We start from the raw sequence: 23,136 nt of genomic DNA, 5'->3' as shown, positions 1-23,136 counted from the left end.
ACATCTACTAGTAAGGTCTACACATGGACCTGCTGCTAGTAACATCTACTAATAAGGCCTAGACATATACCTGCTGCTAGTAACATCTACTAGTAAGGTCTACACATGGACCTGCTGCTAGTAACATCTGCTAGTAACATCTACTAGTAAGGCCTACACATATACCTGCTGCTAGTAACATCTACTAGTAAGGCCTACACATGGACTTGCTGCTAGTAACATCTACTAGTAAGGTCTACACATGGACATGCTGCTAGTAACATCTACTAGTAAGGTCTACACATGGACATGCTGCTAGTAACATCTACTAGCAAGGTCTACACATGGATCTGCTACTAGTAACATCTACTAGTAAGGTCTACACATGGACCTGCTGCTAGTAACATCTACTAGTAAGGTCTACACATGGACATGTTGCTAGTAACATCTACTAGTAAGGTCTACACATGGACCTGCTGCTAGTAACATCTACTAGTAAGGTCTACACATGGACCTACTGCTAGCAACATCTACTAGTAAGGGTTACACATGGACATGCTGCTAGTAACATCTACTAGTAAGGTCTACACATGGACCTGCTGCTAGTAACATCTACTAGTAAGGTCTACACATGGACATGCTGCTAGTAACATCTACTAGTAAGGTCTACACATGGACCTGCTGCTAGTAACATCTACTAGTAAGGTCTACACATGGACCTGCTGCTAGTAACATCTACTAATAAGGCCTACACATATACCTGCTGCTAGTAACATCTACTAGTAAGGTCTACACATGGACCTGCTGCTAGTAACATCTACTAGTAACATCTACTAGTAAGGCCTACACATAGACCTGCTGCTAGTAACATCTACTAGTAAGGTCTACACATGGACCTGCTGCTAGTAACATCTACTAGTAAGGTCTACACATGGACCTGCTGCTAGTAACATCTACTAGTAAGGTCTACACATGGACCTGCTGCTAGTAAAATCTACTATTAAGGCCTACACATAGACCTGCTGCTAGTAACATCTACTAGTAAGGTCTACACATGGACCTGCTGCTAGTAACATCTACTAATAAGACCTACACATATACCTGCTGCTAGTAACATCTACTAGTAAGGTCTACACATGGACCTGCTGCTAGTAAAATCTACTATTAAAGCCTACACATAGACCTGCTGCTAGTAAAATCTACTAGTAAGGTCTACACATGGACATGTTGCTAGTAACATCTACTAGTAAGGTCTACACATGGACCTGCTGCTAGTAACATCTACTAGTAAGGTCTACACATGGACCTACTGCTAGCAACATCTACTAGTAAGGTCTACACATGGACATGCTGCTAGTAACATCTACTAGTAAGGTCTACACATGGACCTGCTGCTAGTAACATCTACTAGTAAGGTCTACACATGGACCTGCTGCTAGTAACATCTACTAGTAAGGTCTACACATGGACATGCTGCTAGTAACATCTACTAGTAAGGTCTACACATGGACCTGCTGCTAGTAACATCTACTAGTAACATCTACTAGTAAGGCCTACACATATACCTGCTGCTAGTAACATCTACTAGTAAGGCCTACACATGGACTTGCTGCTAGTAACATCTACCAGTAAGGTCTACACATGGACATGCTGCTAGTAACATCTACTAGCAAGGTCTACACATGGACCTGCTACTAGTAACATCTACTAGTAAGGTCTACACATGGACCTGCTGCTAGTAACATCTACTAGTAAGGTCTACACATGGACATGCTGCTAGTAACATCTACTAGTAAGGTCTACACATGGACCTGCTGCTAGTAACATCTACTAATAAGGCCTACACATGGACCTGCTGCTAGTAACATCTACTAGTAAGGTCTACACATGGACCTGCTGCTAGTAACATCTACTAGTAAGGTCTACACATGGACCTGCTGCTAGTAACATCTACTAATAAGGCCTAGACATATACCTGCTGCTAGTAACATCTACTAGTAAGGTCTACACATGGACCTGCTGCTAGTAACATCTGCTAGTAACATCTACTAGTAAGGCCTACACATATACCTGCTGCTAGTAACATCTACTAGTAAGGCCTACACATGGACTTGCTGCTAGTAACATCTACTAGTAAGGTCTACACATGGACATGCTGCTAGTAACATCTACTAGTAAGGTCTACACATGGACATGCTGCTAGTAACATCTACTAGCAAGGTCTACACATGGACCTGCTACTAGTAACATCTACTAGTAAGGTCTACACATGGACCTGCTGCTAGTAACATCTACTAGTAAGGTCTACACATGGACATGTTGCTAGTAACATCTACTAGTAAGGTCTACACATGGACCTGCTGCTAGTAACATCTACTAATAAGGCCTACACATATACCTGCTGCTAGTAACATCTACTAGTAAGGTCTACACATGGACCTGCTGCTAGTAACATCTACTAGTAACATCTACTAGTAAGGCCTACACATAGACCTGCTGCTAGTAACATCTACTAGTAAGGTCTACACATGGACATGCTGCTAGTAACATCTACTAGCAAGGTCTACACATGGACCTGCTACTAGTAACATCTACTAGTAAGGTCTACACATGGACCTGCTGCTAGTAACATCTACTAGTAAGGTCTACACATGGACATGTTGCTAGTAACATCCACTAGTAAGGTCTACACATGGACCTGCTGCTAGTAACATCTACTAGTAAGGTCTACACATGGACATGCTGCTAGTAACATCTACTAGTAAGGTCTACACATGGACCTGCTGCTAGTAACATCTACTAGTAAGGTCTACACATGGACCTGCTGCTAGTAACATCTACTAATAAGGCCTACACATATACCTGCTGCTAGTAACATCTACTAGTAAGGTCTACACATGGACCTGCTGCTAGTAACATCTACTAGTAAGGTCTACACATGGACCTGCTGCTAGTAACATCTACTAATAAGGCCTACACATATACCTGCTGCTAGTAACATCTACTAGTAAGGTCTACACATGGACCTGCTGCTAGTAACATCTACTAGTAAGGTCTACACATGGACCTGCTGCTAGTAACATCTACTAATAAGGCCTACACATATACCTGCTGCTAGTAACATCTACTAGTAAGGTCTACACATGGACCTGCTGCTAGTAACATCTACTAGTAACATCTACTAGTAAGGCCTACACATAGACCTGCTGCTAGTAACATCTACTAGTAAGGTCTACACATGGACATGCTGCTAGTAACATCTACTAGCAAGGTCTACACATGGACCTGCTACTAGTAACATCTACTAGTAAGGTCTACACATGGACCTGCTGCTAGTAACATCTACTAGTAAGGTCTACACATGGACATGTTGCTAGTAACATCCACTAGTAAGGTCTACACATGGACCTGCTGCTAGTAACATCTACTAGTAAGGTCTACACATGGACATGCTGCTAGTAACATCTACTAGTAAGGTCTACACATGGACCTGCTGCTAGTAACATCTACTAGTAAGGTCTACACATGGACCTGCTGCTAGTAACATCTACTAATAAGGCCTACACATATACCTGCTGCTAGTAACATCTACTAGTAAGGTCTACACATGGACCTGCTGCTAGTAACATCTACTAGTAAGGTCTACACATGGACCTGCTGCTAGTAACATCTACTAATAAGGCCTACACATATACCTGCTGCTAGTAACATCTACTAGTAAGGTCTACACATGGACCTGCTGCTAGTAACATCTACTAGTAAGGTCTACACATGGACCTGCTGCTAGTAACATCTACTAATAAGGCCTACACATATACCTGCTGCTAGTAACATCTACTAGTAAGGTCTACACATGGACCTGCTGCTAGTAACATCTACTAGTAACATCTACTAGTAAGGCCTACACATATACCTGCTGCTAGTAACATCTACTAGTAAGGCCTACACATGGACTTGCTGCTAGTAACATCTACTAGTAAGGTCTACACATGGACATGCTGCTAGTAACATCTACTAGTAAGGTCTACACATGGACATGCTGCTAGTAACATCTACTAGTAAGGTCTACACATGGACATGCTGCTAGTAACATCTACTAGCAAGGTCTACACATGGACCTGCTACTAGTAACATCTACTAGTAAGGTCTACACATGGACCTGCTGCTAGTAACATCTACTAGTAAGGTCTACACATGGACATGTTGCTAGTAACATCTACTAGTAAGGTCTACACATGGACCTGCTGCTAGTAACATCTACTAGTAAGGTCTACACATGGACATGCTGCTAGTAACATCTACTAGCAAGGTCTACACATGGACCTGCTACTAGTAACATCTACTAGTAAGGTCTACACATGGACCTGCTGCTAGTAACATCTACTAGTAAGGTCTACACATGGACATGTTGCTAGTAACATCCACTAGTAAGGTCTACACATGGACCTGCTGCTAGTAACATCTACTAGTAAGGTCTACACATGGACATGCTGCTAGTAACATCTACTAGTAAGGTCTACACATGGACCTGCTGCTAGTAACATCTACTAGTAAGGTCTACACATGGACCTGCTGCTAGTAACATCTACTAATAAGGCCTACACATATACCTGCTGCTAGTAACATCTACTAGTAAGGTCTACACATGGACCTGCTGCTAGTAACATCTACTAGTAAGGTCTACACATGGACCTGCTGCTAGTAACATCTACTAATAAGGCCTACACATATACCTGCTGCTAGTAACATCTACTAGTAAGGTCTACACATGGACCTGCTGCTAGTAACATCTACTAGTAAGGTCTACACATGGACCTGCTGCTAGTAACATCTACTAATAAGGCCTACACATATACCTGCTGCTAGTAACATCTACTAGTAAGGTCTACACATGGACCTGCTGCTAGTAACATCTACTAGTAACATCTACTAGTAAGGCCTACACATATACCTGCTGCTAGTAACATCTACTAGTAAGGCCTACACATGGACTTGCTGCTAGTAACATCTACTAGTAAGGTCTACACATGGACATGCTGCTAGTAACATCTACTAGTAAGGTCTACACATGGACCTGCTACTAGTAACATCTACTAGTAAGGTCTACACATGGACCTGCTGCTAGTAACATCTACTAGTAAGGTCTACACATGGACATGTTGCTAGTAACATCTACTAGTAAGGTCTACACATGGACCTGCTGCTAGTAACATCTACTAGTAAGGTCTACACATGGACCTACTGCTAGCAACATCTACTAGTAAGGTCTACACATGGACATGCTGCTAGTAACATCTACTAGTAAGGTCTACACATGGACCTGCTGCTAGTAACATCTACTAGTAAGGTCTACACATGGACCTGCTGCTAGTAACATCTACTAGTAAGGTCTACACATGGACCTGCTGCTAGTAACATCTACTAATAAGGCCTACACATATACCTGCTGCTAGTAACATCTACTAGTAAGGTCTGCACATGGACCTGCTGCTAGTAACATCTACTAGTAACATCTACTAGTAAGGCCTACACATATACCTGCTGCTAGTAACATCTACTAGTAAGGCCTACACATGGACTTGCTGCTAGTAACATCTACTAGTAAGGTCTACACATGGACATGCTGCTAGTAACATCTACTAGTAAGGTCTACACATGGACCTACTGCTAGCAACATCTACTAGTAAGGTCTACACATGGACATGCTGCTAGTAACATCTACTAGTAAGGTCTACACATGGACCTGCTGCTAGTAACATCTACTAGTAATGCATACACATAGACCTGCTGCTAGTAACATCTACTACTAAGGTCTACACATGGACCTGCTGCTAGTAACATCTACTAGTAAGGCCTACACATAGACCTGCTGCTAGTAACATCTAGTAAGGCCTACTAGTAAGGCCTACACATGGACCTGCTGCTAGTAACATCTACTAGTAAGGCCTACACATGGACCTGCTGCTAGTAAGGCCTGCTAGTAAGGCCTACACATAGACCTGCTACTAGTAAGGCCTACACATGGACCTGCTACTAGTAAGGCCAACTAGTAAGGCCTACACATGCACCTGCTGCTAGTAAGGCCTACTAGTAAGGCCTACACAAGGACCTGCTGCTAATAAGGCCTACTAGTAAGGCCTACACATGGACCTGCTCCAAATAAGGCCTACTAGTGATTTACACCTTCCACTTAAGTCCGCCCTTTTCCGCACAGTTGTCCACATCCTCATCAGGGCAACTCCCTTGAAAAGTGTTCTGTGGTCGCAGAGATTTAGGGACTGGACGTACGAATTGGATCATTTAATTTGAGTTGACCAAGAGGACAGCAAAGAAGCGGAAGGTGTAAATTATGGACCTGCTGCTGGGTCTTACCTGGACATGGCGATCTCAGCCTTCTGATTGGCGATGTCCGCAGCCTTTTCGGCCGTGTCCACAGCCCGGTCCACCTTCTCTCTGATCTTACTGGCTCGGAGGGGGATTAGGTTCTTCCTTTTGCCGCTCACCAGGACGTTCTGCTTGTACTTGCCCTCCTCCTTGGTCCCGTCAGGGAAGGTGGTGCAGCCGTACCCGTGCCGCTTGTTTCCCACCCACTCACCCTCATAGTGCAGGCCGTCCGAGCGCCGGCTCACCCCACAGCCCGTGCGCTTGTCGTTCTTCCACTCGCCGCAGTAGGTCTCCGTTGCCGTGGCGTCCACATCGTCCTCGGCGACGGCCAGCTCGGCTTCGCCCTCTCCCAGGCTGATGGTGGAGTTGATGTCAGAGTTTACCGAGCTTACCGTGCTCATGCCCGCCTCACTGCGGAACGAGCTCTGCTTGGAGCGCTGGCTGGCCAGGGAGCTCTTGGACTCTGACTTCCTCAGTTTGAGTCCGCTGAGGATGGAGCGACCTCGGAACAGACCCTTTTTCTTGCCCTTCAGCAGCTCTGCCTCGCTGTGAGCAGTGAGCACGAAGCCCCCCCGCGACACTGCCGGACTGCTGGTGGAGCCTGTCCCGCCCACACTCCCCACGCCGGCCCGGTCCGTGAGCAGAGCCGTCCCGTTACTGTGCTCCGAGCGCAAGGAGTTTATGGAGGTACGCAGCGGAGAGCGGATGACGGCTGCCATGCCGTATGGCACACTCTGCCGCATGCCGTATCCATGCCGCATCCCCCCCACCCACTGGCCTTGGTACGTACCTGCAGAAAGACACAGAGACAAATGTTACAATGCATGCCACTATGATATAACAGCATATCAATAAATAATTCATTTTCATATATTTCAAGGACAACCACAACACTAGTGAGGGAGATATGGGCCTAAGGTGTCTGGGGGTACTGCGAGATGTGATGTTTGTTCACCCTCACAGTGAGACCTTGTTGTATCACATTGTTAGCATTGAGACACCAGACCACCAGTAACAGGTCAGCTGTAGGGCTGAACTCCTGGGCAGAGAGCAATGATATTATCCCCTTAGACTCATACCCACTCTTTAGGTTCTTCAAAAGGGAATGGTATGATTGCTAGCAGACATCAAAATACACTACTACCAGTCCCACCACTACTACTACTACTACCAGTACCACCACTCCTACTACTACCAGTACCACTACTACCAGTACCAACACTACTACTACCAGTACCACTAGTACTACCAGTACCAACACCACTACTATTACCACTACTACTTCCAGTACCAACGCTACTTACACACTTGACAACCGTCCTCTCACTTAATGCTTTATAGAACAATACCAAAGCTCCCTCTGTGACTGCTCTCCCTTTCATTCCCTGTTCATAGAACAAACCAATCAACCATTTTCTCCTCCAATCTTTTTAGCACCCACGTCAAAGCTCTTCCTTCACTGTCTCTGAACATTGCACATACAGTGAGCTCCAAAAGTATTGGGACAGTGACAATTTGTTGTTGTTTTGGCTCTGTACTTCTCTGTACACTCTGTATTTTGACGTGCTGTCTGTATTTTCATCCATATCGGGTGCGTGGTACTCTCCGCTGCGTACATGGTCCCCTAAAACGAGGGGGACTAAAAGTATTGGGACAAATTCACTTACAGTTCACGTTCATTAATGCAACACCATTAAATGTTTTCCCCCATACTTTCCTGAAAGTCATATTTGGGGAAAAATGTGATGACATGCTTTTAATGTGCTCCAGCCATTGAGAGGGGGAGAGTGAGAACTGGGGAGGGAGGAGTCGTTTCATATCTCAACAAAGAGTCTACTATGTGTAAATCCTTCTGTCGGGACTCAGCTGATGGAACTACAGTAATACTCGCTGCCCAGCATGGTCTGCATCTTACCTGAGACAATGAATGCTTCAACTACTACCAGTACCACAACTACTACTACTACCACTACTACTACTACCAGTACCACTACTACTACCAGTACCACCACTACTACTACTACCAGTACCACCACTACTACTATTACCAGTACCACTACTACTACTACTACTACCAGTATCAACACTACTACTACTACCAGTACCACTACTACTACCAGTATCAACACTACTACTACTACCAGTACCACTACTACTAATACCACCACAACTACTACTACTACCAGTACCACTACTACTACTACCACCAGTACCACTACTACCACCAGTACCAACACTACTACCAGTACCATCACTACTACTACTACCGGTACCACCACTACTACCAGTACCACCACCACTACTACTACTACCAGTACCACCACTACTACTACCAGTACCACCACTACTACTACTACTACCAGTACCACTACTACTACTACTACCAGTACCACTACTACTACTACTACCAGTACCACTACTACTAGTACTACCAGTACCAACACCATTACTACTACCAGTACCACTACTACCACCACTACTACTACCAGTACCACCACTACTACTACTACTACCAGTACCACCACTACTACTACTAGTACCACCACTACCACTACCAGTACCAACACCACTACTACTACCAGTACCACCACTACTACCAGTACCACCACTACTACTACCAGTACCAACACTACTATACTAAAGATAGAGTAATAATACTATGCTTGTCATCAATATACACTGAGTGTACAAAACATTAAGAACATGTTTTGTCATCAGAACAGCCTCAATTCGTTGGGATGGGCTCTACAAGGTGTAGAAAGCATTCCACAGGGATGCTGGCCCATGTTGACTCAAGTTGGCTGGGTGACTTTTGGGTGGTGGACCATTTTTGATACACACAGGAAATGTGAAAAACCCAGCACCGTTGCAGTTCTTGACACAAACCGGTGTCCCTGGCACCTACTATCATACCCTGTTCAAAGGCACTTAAATATTTTGTCTTGCCCATTCACCCTCTGAAAGGCACACACAATCCATGTCTCAATTGTTTCAAAGCTTAAAAAAACTTTAACCTCTCTCCTTCCTTTCATCTACACTGATTGAAGTGGATTTAACATGTGTCATCAATAAGGGACCATAGATTTTACCTGGATTCTCCTTGTCAGTCTATGACATGGAAAGGGCAGTCCTTAATCTTTTGTACACTTGTACACAGTATACATGTACACAGTATATGTATGAGTGAAACTGTGGAGAGGTACTAAGTAAGTGAAGAGCACTTATAACATCTATCACCATGTCCATCCCATTTCCTGTCAGCACCGTTATTTATGGGACATTTTGCCAACAAAATAATGGAATGTTATTTTCCCTGAGACGTCCAGTATGGCAGCTGTTTATCATCTTGTCTGCCAACCCCTCTGGCAGATCACGTCTCAGAATAGTCCTGTATACAGTGCATTCGGAAAGTATTCAGACCCTTTGACTTATTCCACTGTGTTACTTTACAGCCGTATTCGAAAATTGATTAAATTGTTTATTTTTACACACAATTAATCCATACACAATACCCCATAATGACAAAGCTAAAAACAGGTTTTTGAAATGTTGGAAAATTTACAAAAAATACTAAAACTGAAATATCACATTTACATAAGTATTCAGACCCTTTACTCAGTACTTTGTTGAAGCACCTTTGGCAGCGATTACAGCCTCAAGTCTTCTTGGGTATGACGCTACAAGCTCGGCACACCTGTATTTGTGGAGTTTCTCCCATTCTACTCTGCAGATCCTCTCAAGCTCTGTCAGGTTGGATGGGGAGGTTCGCTGCACAGCTATTTTCTCAACTTTGGGACCTTATATAGACAGGTGTGTGCCTTTCCAAATCATGTCCAATCAATTGAATTTACCACAGTAGAACTCCAATCAAGTTGTAGAAACATCTCAAGGATGTACCTGGAAACAGGATGTACCTGAGCTCAGTTTCGAGTCTCATAACGAATGGTCTGAATAAGGTATTTCTGTTTTTTATTTTCAAACATTTGCAGAAATGTCTAAAAACCTGTTTTCGCTTTGTCATTATGGGGTATTGTGTGTTGATTGAAGAGGAAAAACATGTATTTAATCAATTTTAGAATAAGGCTGTAACGTCACAAAATGTGGAAAAACTCAAGGGGTCTGAATTCTTTACAAATGCACTGTAGAGGTAGCAAACTGATCCTGGCTGGCTAGGGTCAAAGATTAGGTTCCAATTGTCATTCCAAAACAATAATGCTTCACTCTGAGATTGACCCGCTCTCTGGATTCCGTAATTCAGTTCAGTGCTATACTATTATGTGAGGTTATGTGACAGATTTTCAGCCTGATGCGATACATGACATGATGTTTTGACAGTTTTGAATCATTAAAGGCCTTTCTTTAGAGATAGTAGCATGGTTTCAAAACGTGAACTACACTCCGAGTCTATTTTGTCTGTGAATAGGCGCAATCCAGTACTTTCCCTCTGTATACTGCCTTAGTAGCTGGTATTTTAGATGTAGCAGGATTTCTCTATTTCCCATTACAGCTTAAGTCCAACTGTGTGGTGCTGAAATCTAGGACAATTCACTGCCTATCTCTCTGTCGCTCTCTGTTTCTCTCTGTTCCTCTCTCTCTATATCTTCCTCTCTTACACGCACACATACACACTACACACACACTGCCGGATTGACGGATCTATGGGATCCATCTATATACAGTATCAGCCTATCTAATCTATATTCTGTCCTTTCCGTGCTGCCAAAGACTGAGCAAACCCTCTGATGTAATAGCTCCTCTTGCTCTGTGATTCAACGTGCCAAGCATTCTATAATATGCTGCTTATGTGTGGAATCAGCACATTTAGGCCCCTATAAGGATTCCAACCAATCTCAGTATCTCTGTTTGTATCACCCCTTTTCCAAACTCCCTAACCCCAAGCACACGCACACACACACTCCCCTGTACTCTTTGCCTTTATTGATCTCTGTGGGCTGGCATGTCAGTGAAATGCATAGGGTTGGATGGCTCAATAAGGCAACAGCAGAGAGAGTGTTGGATATCCCCACCCCCACAGCAACACACTGCTGCTGCTACTGCTGATAAAGGTGCTGCTGCTACTGCTGATAAAGGTGCTGCTGCTACTGCTGATAAAGGTGCTGCTGCTACTGCTGATAAAGGTGCTGCTGATACTAGTGCTGCTAAAGGTGCTGCTGCTACTGCTGATAAAGGTGCTGCTGCTACTGCTGATGCTACAGGTGCTGCTGCTACTGCTGATAAAGGTGCTGCTGCTACTGCTGCTAAGGGTGCTGCTGCTACTGCTGCTAAGGGTGCTGCTGCTACTGCTGCTAAAGGTGCTGCTGCAACTGCTGCTAAAGGTGCTGCTGCAACTGCTGCTAAAGGTGCTGCTGCTACTGCTGATAAAGGTGCTGCTGCTACTGCTGATAAAGGTGCTGATGCTATTGCTGCTAGAGGTGCTGCTGCTACTGCTGCTAGAGGTGCTGCTGCTACTGCTGCTAGAGGGGCTGCTGCTACTGCTGCTAGAGGTGCTGCTGCTTCTGCTGCTAAAGGTGCTGCTGCTACTGCTGCTACTGCTGTTAGTGGTGCTGCTGATACTTCTGCTACTGCTGCTAGAGGTGCTGCTGCTATTGCTGCTTCTACTGCTGCTGCTAGTGGTGCTGCTGATACTTCTGCTACTGCTGCTAGTGGTGCTGCTGATACTTCTGCTAGAGGTGATGCTGCTACTGGTGCTGCTGCTACTTCTGCCGCCACAGTTAGAATGGAAACCTATTGAAACCTACTACTCTTCAGAACAGGTCTGGCAGTCTGACTGAAGCTGGGTGGGCATCTGCATATTCTCTGGGCTGTATACTGCCAGGCCTATATACAGTGGGGCAAAACATTATTTAGTCAGCCACCAATTGTGCAAGTTCTCCCACTTAAAAAGATGAGAGAGGCCTGTACTTTTCATCATAGGTACACTTCAACTATGACAGACAAAATGAGAAAAAAAATCCAGAAAATCACATTGTAGGATTTTTAAAGAATTTATTTTCAAATTATGGGGGAAAATTAGTATTTGGTTGGAGAAGACAGACTGGTAGATGAAGATGGAAAAGCATGAGGTATACGATAGAATAGTGTACTATTTTCATATGAGGGACACTCCAGAGAAACTTCAAATCTACAGTATTCATTATGTAACACTTCAATGTGTCCGTAAATCAGTCAGTGTCTTTAAAATACTCCTCCTGTCCCAGACAGCTGGCCGACATCTGGCCACACCCGCCTGATCAGTCAACAGCTGTGTGACATATGATGGATCAAACACAGGCCTCAATTGATAGGATACATTTATATTCCCACAGAGAAAGACAGTGACAGCAAGACAGACAGTGAGAAATTAGCCTGTGCCTTCCAGCTCTGCTCTGGCACATCTCATATTTCTATCCAGGATCACTTCCTGTTCTCCAGCTCTCTGCTCCGCACCTTCACCCACTGTCTTTAACTCCAGCACAGACTCTCCAAAGGTAAAGAGAGAAATACAGAGGGAGAGAGAAAGAGAAAGATAACGAGAGATTGGGGGTTGAGAATGTGTGAGTGTGTGTAAGTAGGAGTATGAGTGCTTCTTCCGTGTGTCTTTGAAAATGTTGTATTTTTACAGCTTTTGCTGACACAGCTGAAATAAAGCCCTGACTGAAATAACGTGGGTTATGTCTGGCTGGAACATACACAGAGAAGTGACTTCCCCTCTCTTGAAAGTGTGATCAGGTCCATGACACAGCATATTATATTGTTGTTATAGTTTGCAGACACATTAACTAGAATAAGGCCGTAATGAAAGACTGGTGTGTTCCCGACCTGCAACAGCAGATTTTCTCAGTGAAGGAGGTCAAGCATAAAGAAAGTAGGGAAGGGATGGATGTCTCTCTCTCTCTCAGGAGAGGGCGGCATGGGTAAACTCTGAGTCTTTGGGGATCCATTGACTCCATGGGAATCTCCCCATTAGGACTTGTATCTCACTACAGTCATTAGTCAAGCATAGCTAGGCTAGGCTATAATGTCTGGTGCATCACACATGAACATGGATTATATACATAAATTAAATCCAATGTCACATCTAGCAGAGAAAAAATGCAGTATCTGTATAAATTTTGAACAAATGTGTGTTGATTAAATTAAAGGTATTGTGCGCCTTTGAAATGTCAGTGACATTTTCCTTTTCCTTTCATTGACATTGACATAAAAAACATGTCATGAATCATTTCACATCAAGCAAAACATGTTATAGGCAGGCCTACTTGAATCGTGTCATCCCTACAGTACGTAGCCGTTATAGACTCCATGGTGTTAATTATACGTTCTCTTTGTGGGGTTGGGTGGATGGATGCACGTTCATCTGTGGTTTGCCTGAACAGTTTCCCACCGGCTATGTGCCCTTACAGCTCGATCAGGAAGTCGGAAAACCTATTTCATTTCAGAATGAAGCTACAGTAAATAGTTTCATCGGTTAACTCGGGCGTAGTAGAAAATTCTGCATTGTGGAGGCATCTCTCGGTCGAGTTAATAATCAGGGAGCATATTATTTAATTTCCCCACAGCCATGAAAACAGCTAACATTTTGAAAGAAACGCACCCGAAAACACTTTCCGTCGTTTTCATGCACAGCTTGTTCACATTAAGGCCTAGTATGTAATGCATTTAGCCTACAATAATCTTCTAAGAATCTTTAGTTTTCTATGGACTCTGCAACTCACATGTCAAAACGAATTCGATGGAGGTTTTCATCCGGAGTGCTGCGAGATGCGTTAGAACAGCAGTACAGGCGGCAGCACAAATGGTTAAACGCGGAAAGATCAGAGACGCGGACACATCACAGCAATCCTGATTTGATTATGCGCCAAAACATAATTTATTATAGGGTATTTAACAATGTGCGTTGTTCTGTTTTTAGGCTGAACTTGGCTGTTTGTATATTCCTTCCAATCGAGATTGCATTACTTTTTGCAAGTTTACTCAACCTGTAATCAAATGATGGCTCTCATTTTGATATACAGTGGGCTCCAAAATTACTGGCACCCCTGACTGGCAATGCACAAACAATGCTTAAACAAATATAAACAATATAATTATAGAGAAACTCAAAATACCAACATGTGAGAAATACTGTACTTTAATAATGTTTCAATGGAACCAAACAAAATAATTGATTGATTTAATTAAAAAGCAATGTCCTCCAAATCAAGGTTTCACAATTAATGGCACCATTAAAGATTATTGTAAATAACATCTACCAAAATTAAACCACAAATTAAATTCCACTTATTTAAGTTGATCTAAGTCTTAACGAACTATATTGAGCCATTACATCACTTCCTGTTTCACTAGAGTATAAAAATGAGGTAACACGCATGCAATATCCCTTTGTCATCCAACACCATGAAGAAAACAAAAGAACTAGCAGTTCAAAAGAGACACATGGTCCTAAACCTTCATAAATCTGGTAATGGCTACAGGAAGATCCACAAACAATTGAATATACCACTGAGCACGGTCAGGGCAATTATTAGAAAATTCAAAAGATATGGAACAGTTGAAAACCTCACGGGTAGAGGACGCAAATGCATTTTGTTCCCCAGGATAGGGAGGAGGATGGCAAGAGAAGCAACAAAATCCCCAAGAATCACTGTGAAAGAATTGCAGGCCTTGGTGGCGTCTTGGGGTCACCAGGTTTCAAAAAGCACCATCAGACGCCACCTCCACATCCACAGGCTCTTTGGAAGGGTTGCGAGATGAAAGCCCCAAGACACAGACGCAAGCGCTTGGAGTTTGCCAAACGTCATTTAAATTATGACTGGAAGGTGCTCTGGTCAGATGAGACCAAAATTGAACGTTTTGGTCAGATACAGCATCGGCATGTTTGACGTCGAAACAGAGATGCATACAAGGAGAGGAACCTCATACCCATGGTGAAATATGGAGGGGGGTCAGTGATGTTTTGGAGCTGTTATAATTCCAGAGGTGCCAGGGGTACTGGTTAAGATTGATGGCATAATGAATTCTACCAAGTATCAGGCAATTTTGGCTGACAATCTGGTTGCCTCTGCCAGAAGGCTGGGACTTGGCCGTAGGTGGACTTTCCAACAAGACAATGACCAGAAACATACCTCAAGATCCACACAGAAATGGTTCTGTGACAACAAAATCAATGTTCTGCCATGGCCATCCCAGTCGCCGGACCTCAATCCAATCAAAAACCTGTGGGCTGAGTGGAAGAGGGCAGTTGATAAGCGCAATCCCAAGAATGTGAAGGATCTTGAAAGGATCTGCATAGAGGAATGGTCCAAAATCCCTCCAAATGTGTTCCTTAACCTTGTCAAACATTACAGGAAAAGACTCCATGCTGTTAGAGGTGGTTGCACTAAGTACTAAATGAGGAGTGCCAATAATTATGAAACCTTGATTTTGGTTAAATGTATTTTGTATTAAATAATTGAATGATTTTGGTTGGTTCCATTGAAACATTAATAAAGTACAGCATTTCTCACATGTTGGTATTTTGAGTTTCTCTCTATAATGAAATTGTTTATATTTGTTTAAGTATTGTTTGTGCATTGCCAGTCATTTTGGAGCCCACTGTAATAGGCTGCATACAGGCGCATAACTTGCGGGGGGGACAGGGGGTTCGTGATCATAATAAATGAAAGGCTTTTAAATAAGAGTGCTTTGACTACTTCTGGAAGTTTGTTTACACAAAGGCTGTTCCGCAGTGTTTACTATCCAGCAGCAACTTATTTTTGCTTTATAGTATTTCATCCCATGATCAAAGAGCTCCTCATGGATTAACTATAAACCAATGAAGCGCTCTTCTGCTGTGCAACTATATTGTGAGCGGTATTTCTCAAAATGACTGATAATTGGTAACGGTTATATTAGGTAAAATTATGTGAGTTCAAAGTCAAATTTGGTAGTATTCTACACTTTGAAACAACTGGTTTCTAGAAGGCTACAGAATTAGAGAAGGGCTGTTTCTCTGAACCTCAAGCAGTAGGCTCAAGCAAGCCTGTTTCATGTACATGTCCCTCAAATACCTCGTACCTCTCTGCACATTGATCTGGTACTGGTACTCCCTGTATAAAGTTCCATTCTTGTGTATCTTAATTTATATCTAATGTGTTACTATTTTTATTACTATATTTAAACTCTGCCTAGTTGGAAAGGGTTCTTAAGCAAGCATTTCATGGAAAAGTCTACACCAGTTGTATTCCGCTCATGTGACAAAAACAATTTGATTTGATTATCTCCCCAGTCACAGGCAGCATGCCTGTCTCACAGACTCTGACCATCAGCAGCAGCAACCTATCCTCCATATTTATGTTTAGAAAACACATTTGAAGGCCAACATTTTGGGGGGGAAAGCACTCATCATGTTAATGCAACCTAATAATCACCCTAAGAATGCTTCAGAACCACCTTTACATTTGATTTCAACTGAGAAAAGAAATTGGCCCACCTTAGTTTTCATTGATAGGGATGCCTGTGACATTGCACAGCGGTTCGATGGTTTATTTCTCCTTTATAATATTTTTCAGCAGATGCTGTTCCCCCATGATGAAAGGGGGCCATGACTGAAAGGGTTTAGGAAGCACTGATCTAGCTAATGATTAGCACAAATACAGATGGGCAATCCTATGGTTCAGCCACTATGTTGTTAGCCTCATTTTTGGAGGGGGAAATGACCTTTTAATGGCCTTACCATCATTTTATTTTCATTAATTTTGGAGTAGAAAAGACACCAGAGCTGTGTTCAGGACAAATTGTTTTAATGCAACGTTCAATTAAAGGGAAACAGTGATGTTCTGAACGACCAGTTGAAAAACAGGGAAGGGGGTTGGGCTGTGGGTTCAAAATACACCGCTGCCCTTCAAATATGTCACTCATTACTTCAAGCCACACCCCGCCACACCCACCAAACAGGGCAAACATAGGCTACCTCGAAGTCTACCCCTGAACCCCCAGGGTGTTGACCCTGGAACCAATTGACCTGGACCCCCCCTAATAGGCAACACAAAGCCCTCGACCGCATAGTGTGTACAATTCATAAGAGGATATTCAAACTGGAGTAAGGATGGCAAGAAATGTGTTTGGATGAACTCTTTCATGAATTATTAACATTTTTATATTTCATCAAGTCAGCACTTGCAGATCAGATCTGAGTGTGTTTGTGTGCGATTGTGTGAGAGAGACACAGAGTAATGTGCACGGGACAGAACAGGAGACACGCTACAGCAGTGTTGTAAGATAGGTCTGGGCTGTAAAGCAGGTGCTACTTTCGTAATGTGTGTGTCATCTTCTGAAACAGGAGCATCATGTGGCTATGGGAATGTTTGATGTCACTCTGCTTGCAAGACAACCATAGAAGAGCTGGCTAGAACAGACACAGACAGACTGCAATCCAGGACAGACTACAGCTAGCGAAACTGCTAGAGAAACGGCAACATTCAAAATGAGCTGCAGTTTAAAAGCTAAATCTCTCAGTAAGCTTAAATCGACTACGGATGTTATCCGGTTAAGGGATTTAGTTTTTGAGAGGCGATGATGTGCCCCAGTCTTAGATTTGTCCATTTAAGGATTATTTAACTCATAGAAACATCCTAAAAAATTGAATTATGATTTGAACGTTAATTCCCCTCAAAAAATTGAATTGGGACATCACAAACGTTTGTTCACATCGTGTTCATCATTTTGAGGAACTGCTCTTGGTGTCTCTTTGGTCTCATTAACATAATCCGTTTCAACAGCAAAAAGATTACCTCAGTAACTTAGATAACACACCTTGCCCAAGGATACAATCACCTAAATCGCCTGGCCATCTACAAAATTAGCCCCCTCCTCATCTCTACAGGGCACAAACCATTTCTAAACAACCATGATGGTTCAGTATGTAGGTCAGGGGTCAAATCATACAGGCTACTGCACTGTAATATTGACTCATATCCAGAAACAACTGTCAGGACAGTTTCCTGTAGCTCCCAGTACAGTGAGTTTGCTTTACTCCCAATCACAGATGTGCTAATCAGCAATCAAGGTGGAGTGTCAACAACCATCAAAAACACTACATGACATGTAGTAACTTCTCTTTTACAGGCACTGTTGTAGTGTTCTCCTTAGATAGCTACTTGGATGGGTTCCTCATTCCATGGCCATTGACAGTATACAATTTCTAGCTCCTCCTGAGAGCAAAGACAATGCTACTGTAACCTCTCTGTATCTTTGTCTCCCCCTCTCTGTCACTTTCTTCTGTGATTATGATATAGCAGCCAGATAAGCGCTCACTGCTCAAGTAAGTAAACAACATTAGCAGAGTCAGCCAGCCAATCAGAGTGAGCAACACTGAGTCCCCTGTGACACGCAGCCCTGCTGCATGTCTGTGTGCGTTCCCACAGCAACTTGCTGTACAGAGACAGAGGCGCCACTGCTGTAATGCAGTGGAACGAGGTAGACAGATATAAATACAGAGAAAAACAACTGCTCCAGGCATAGATCCTTCTCCTGAGGAGTGGTAAGATAAGCAGGGTGTGAGCAAAGTTCGGGGGTAGAATGCAAGACTTTCTTATTGTCAATGTTAGATGGTGTAATCAACTGATAACAATTGTTGTTGGGCATAAAATGCTGAAGCCTTCAGACAGGAAGAGTATACTGGAGTATTTTAAAGACACTGACTGATTTACGAACACATTGAAGTGTTACATAATGAATACTGTAGATTTGAAGTTTCTCTCATATGAAAATAGTACACTATTCTATCGTATACCTCATGCTTTTCCATCTTCATCTACCAGTCTGTCTTCTCCAAATCCCTTTCTTTATCTTATGCCTCATACTCATTTCATTATAACAAAGCCTCGCTGGCCTGGTGCTCACTTCAGAGCGGACACTGTAACTGTTATCATTGTGGATATCGTCTGTGTCATATCTATTCTGCATATTCTGTCCTCATTAGCCTCCTCTCCTGACTCAGCCAGTGTTCATTGGGCTGTTGGTTGGGTGCATAGTTGTGTAAGGTTCTGGTGCTAGAGAGTTATATAACTTTAACAATGCACTCTTAGAAAAAAGGGCTCCATAAGGGTTCCTCATTGTCTTCATAGGGTAACACTTTTTGGTTCCAGCTAGAACACTTTTTGGTTCTATGTAGAACCCTCTGTGAAAATGGTTCTACTATTTTTAACAAGGATACCCATTGAGACCAAGGGAGCCCTGCATTTTACAATTTCACACATTTTATGAATATAAAATACAAGAGAATTCAAAATCAAATTAGAGAAAAAAAAACAACCTTACATGTAGAACACAGGAAGTTGGTGGCACCTTAATTGGGGAGGACGGTCTCGTGGTAATGGCTGGTTTCTATTTGTTTGATGCCATTCGCTCCATTCCAGCCATCATTATGAGCCATCCTCCCCTCAGCAGCCTCCACTGATGTAGAACCTTTTTGGCTTCTCCATGGAACCCAAAAGGATTCTTCAAAGGGTTATCCTATGGGGACAATCCATTGGAAACCCCTTTTAGGTTCTAGATAGAACCTTCTATACTAAGACTATGATGTTGCACCAGGAGGTTTCACCAGAAGAAATCTAAATATTCTACAGACCGTCATGCCCTTTGACTGTGTGATTGTTTTAAGTACCGTTGCCTTGCTAAAGGAAGTGTTTTGATAAATATATCAGAATGGATCTGAAATCCACCTTAGTAGAGAGAGAGTGTGTGTGCATTTGAGGTAGAGTAAGGACTTCCAGACTCTCATCACTGTCAGCTTCAAGGTGTGTATTTATGGCCTCCCAGCCAGGTTAACCATGATTCTGTCTGTCTGCTTGTTCCCTATGCTTTGGGGGTGACCTGAAATCTCTCTCTCAGGCTGCATGCGGAGTCCGGTGGCCTTAATTTGGGCCTCGGAATGTCTCTCCCACTGCAGCACGAGCAGGGGAGAGGGATCTGCTTTCCCAATTGACAGATGGACGGAGAAAGAGAGATTAGAGAGTGTCTGAGAGATAGGAGAAGAATGAAGCAAGTGACATTTAGATTATGTGTGTGTGTGGTGCACCTAGGTTTCCCCGAATACTGTCAACTCACTCTGAAGAATGGGCCTGCTGGTCTGTATCTCAAAATCCATATGTTGATGCTTTACACAGAGGGTACTCACCCATTAAACATGGCTCAGTCTGGGTCTGGGATTGGGTCTTACCTCCATCGGAGTAGGTCTCAGTGCCGTATCCGTCCTGAAGACCGTTGTTCCAGGTCCCCTCGTACTTCCCGCTGGTGCCGGTGCTCTCCCTGAGGCCGTAGCGTCCCTTAAATCCACTTGTCCACTCCCCCTTATACACCCACTTGCCCTTGTTCTCCATTCCAATCCCATGGCGCTTGCCCTGCGCCCAGGTGCCCTGGTAGGTGTTCCCACTGGGCCATGTGTACACCCCCACCACCTCAAAGCCATGGCTCCAGGACCCTGAGTACTCGCCTTGGCCCTTCGGCCCAGTACAGATGCCATGGCCGTGGGCTTTGCCTTCCTCCCACCCCCCACAGTATGACCCCCCATCATCAAAGTTGAACCTGCCCCCAGTGGACATGCATGAAATAGGTTTTGGCAAATCCCCCAAATCTCAAAAAAAGAAAACAAACTAAAAACAGAGATGGAGGTGGGGTTAGTGATGATGATGATGATGAGGTGTGGGGGGGAGGAAGACACCCAAACAAATCCCCCGGGTTGACTTAAAGAGAAAAATAAAAAGAGGAAAAAGCAAAATAGACCCCCAGAGTGTAGGGTCCCTCCTGTCAGGCCAGGGAGGAGCAGCGGGAACCTCTTCAAACCATTATCCTGGAGGTTTGGTTCACTTTCACTCCCGGTCCAATCTCCTACAGCTGCAGCTCACAGAAGGGGGAAGGCCCACGCCAGCCATGCGTCCTCCCTGCCAACACAAACGCAGCAAACTCCTTTTCTTTGGGGTTTAGGTTCAGGCCCCCTCCCTCCACGCAGGGCCCCACTGCCGGCACACTCCCAGATACTTGTGCCTCCTCCTCTCTGGGGCTTTTAGCTTTAACTCTCCCTAGCAGCTGAAGACCACCAGGCTCCACCTAGAAACCTGGGATCCCACGCAGCCACTGGCCAGATCCAACAGCATTTACAGCGTTACAGGTCCATCTCTTTTGGCTAGCTCAGCTTGTCGTTTGTACTCAACCCACCCAACATGCTCCTGCCACACAGTGCAACACAGAAATAGAGAGAGAGAAAGAAAAAAAGAGGGATTCAGCTTGGTTCTCTCCTGATGCCTCTGCTAGTGAACAGCAATGCAGTCTCTTCCCATATGCGCACACACATATGCACACTCTCACCGACAGCAAGTGCGCACACGGACCATGAAAATAAACAAGTGATCTGATTATTTTCCTCCTCTCCTTTCCCTTTCCCTCTCTCTTTTTTAATCCACGTCCTTAAGTGGTTTAGCGATACTGATGCTTTTATTCTTGCTCCCTTGCCGGTGAGAAATCCAGATTTATTTCTCCTTTTCCTTTGATTCAATACATCATGCTCTTTTATGTATCACAGCCTGCATTCTGTTGTCATCTCATTCCCCCTTTCTCCTTATGGTTGGGTCTCTCTCTCCCTCTCTCTCTCTCTCTGGTGTCTCTCAAATCTCCTCATTAGAGGAGGACTGTTCCAACTAGCCAACACCCCCTCCCCCTCACATGCGTGCTCCTGTTTTTAAAGAGACAGAGGCAGCATAAGATCCAAGCCTCTCTCTCCTCTCTCTTTTGCTGCCCTGAAGAGCAGAGATTGCATGCTCCTGTTTTTAAAGAGACAGAGGCAGCATAAGATCCAAGCCTCTGTCTCCTCTCTCTTTTGCTGCCCTGAAGAGTAGAGATGTTTTTTATTTGCTTTCTTAAGCCTTTAGCTCCTTTGACCTCTCCATCTCTGGTCTGTGAATAAAAACATGATTCATCAACATGTACGCAAATTATGAGGTAATAGATAGAGACGGCTAAATCTAAGTTTATTAGACAGCATTCGTACTTGTGGTAAGATTGTATTCACCACAATTCTGTTTCATTGTGAGATTCGGGGACTACAGGAAATGGACGGCTGAGCATGCCCCCATCCACATCGAAGGGGCTGTAGTGGAGCAGGTCCAGAGCTTCAAGTTCCTAAATCAAATTTTATTTGTCACATACACATGGTTAGCAGATGGTGTCCACATCAGTAAGAAATTAACATGGTCCACACCACTACTGCCATTCATATCCCACTCACCCAGCTCAATGTAACATCGATAGGTTTAGGCTACTACATGATACTAACATTTTCCCTATACCCATCATGAGGTTGCTACAACCTAGCCTACAAATTAAAGTTTATAACGTAAGTGCACAGGTCGAGAGAAATTTGAGTAGTCAATGGGACAGATATTGACACATTCAATACCGCCTTTCACACTCTTGCCTGCATCTAGCTGATTTAGGGTGTAATCATCATCAGTTCTACAGTTGCAAAGAAAAGTTTCTACTGGACAAATTCAGGTATGTTTATCACCTTTTCGTTCCGTTTGCTTCCGTTTATGAAACGGTTTTCAACAGAATCGGCAGAATGAAAACACAGTTCACTTTCATAGCAGCTGCATAACAGCATTATCCCTTTGTTGCATTCCGTCTCGCATCTATGCACTCTCCTCCTCTCACCTTTTCCCTTCACTTGTGGGAACTCCTTAGACTCATCACATATGCTGCTGCTACTGCTTATTATATATCCTGTTGCCTAGTCATTTT

The 23,136-nt window shown here is 43.7% G+C and overlaps 1 protein-coding gene across 2 annotated transcripts in view; it reads right to left on the bottom strand.

The window, feature by feature from the left end:
* jph3 (junctophilin 3) overlaps positions 1-22,019 on the bottom strand; it is a 55,193-nt gene extending 33,174 nt beyond the window's left edge. For both annotated transcript variants that reach the window (XM_021568438.2, XM_021568445.2), the window contains exons 1-2: positions 20,564-22,019; positions 6,352-7,153 (exon numbers count right to left, since the gene is read on the bottom strand). In XM_021568438.2, coding sequence (XP_021424113.2) covers positions 6,352-7,153; positions 20,564-20,945 — 1,184 coding nt within the window. In that variant the 5' untranslated portion in view covers positions 20,946-22,019. The remainder of the gene's footprint in view (positions 1-6,351; positions 7,154-20,563) is intronic.
* Positions 22,020-23,136: the final 1,117 nt, after the last annotated feature.

This window comes from Oncorhynchus mykiss, chromosome 2, assembly GCF_013265735.2.
Source record: "Oncorhynchus mykiss isolate Arlee chromosome 2, USDA_OmykA_1.1, whole genome shotgun sequence".
Classification (NCBI taxonomy): Eukaryota; Metazoa; Chordata; class Actinopteri; order Salmoniformes; family Salmonidae; genus Oncorhynchus; species Oncorhynchus mykiss.
The sequence above is the reverse complement of the archived record's forward strand: the minus strand, read 5'-3'. Positions and strand labels throughout refer to the sequence as shown.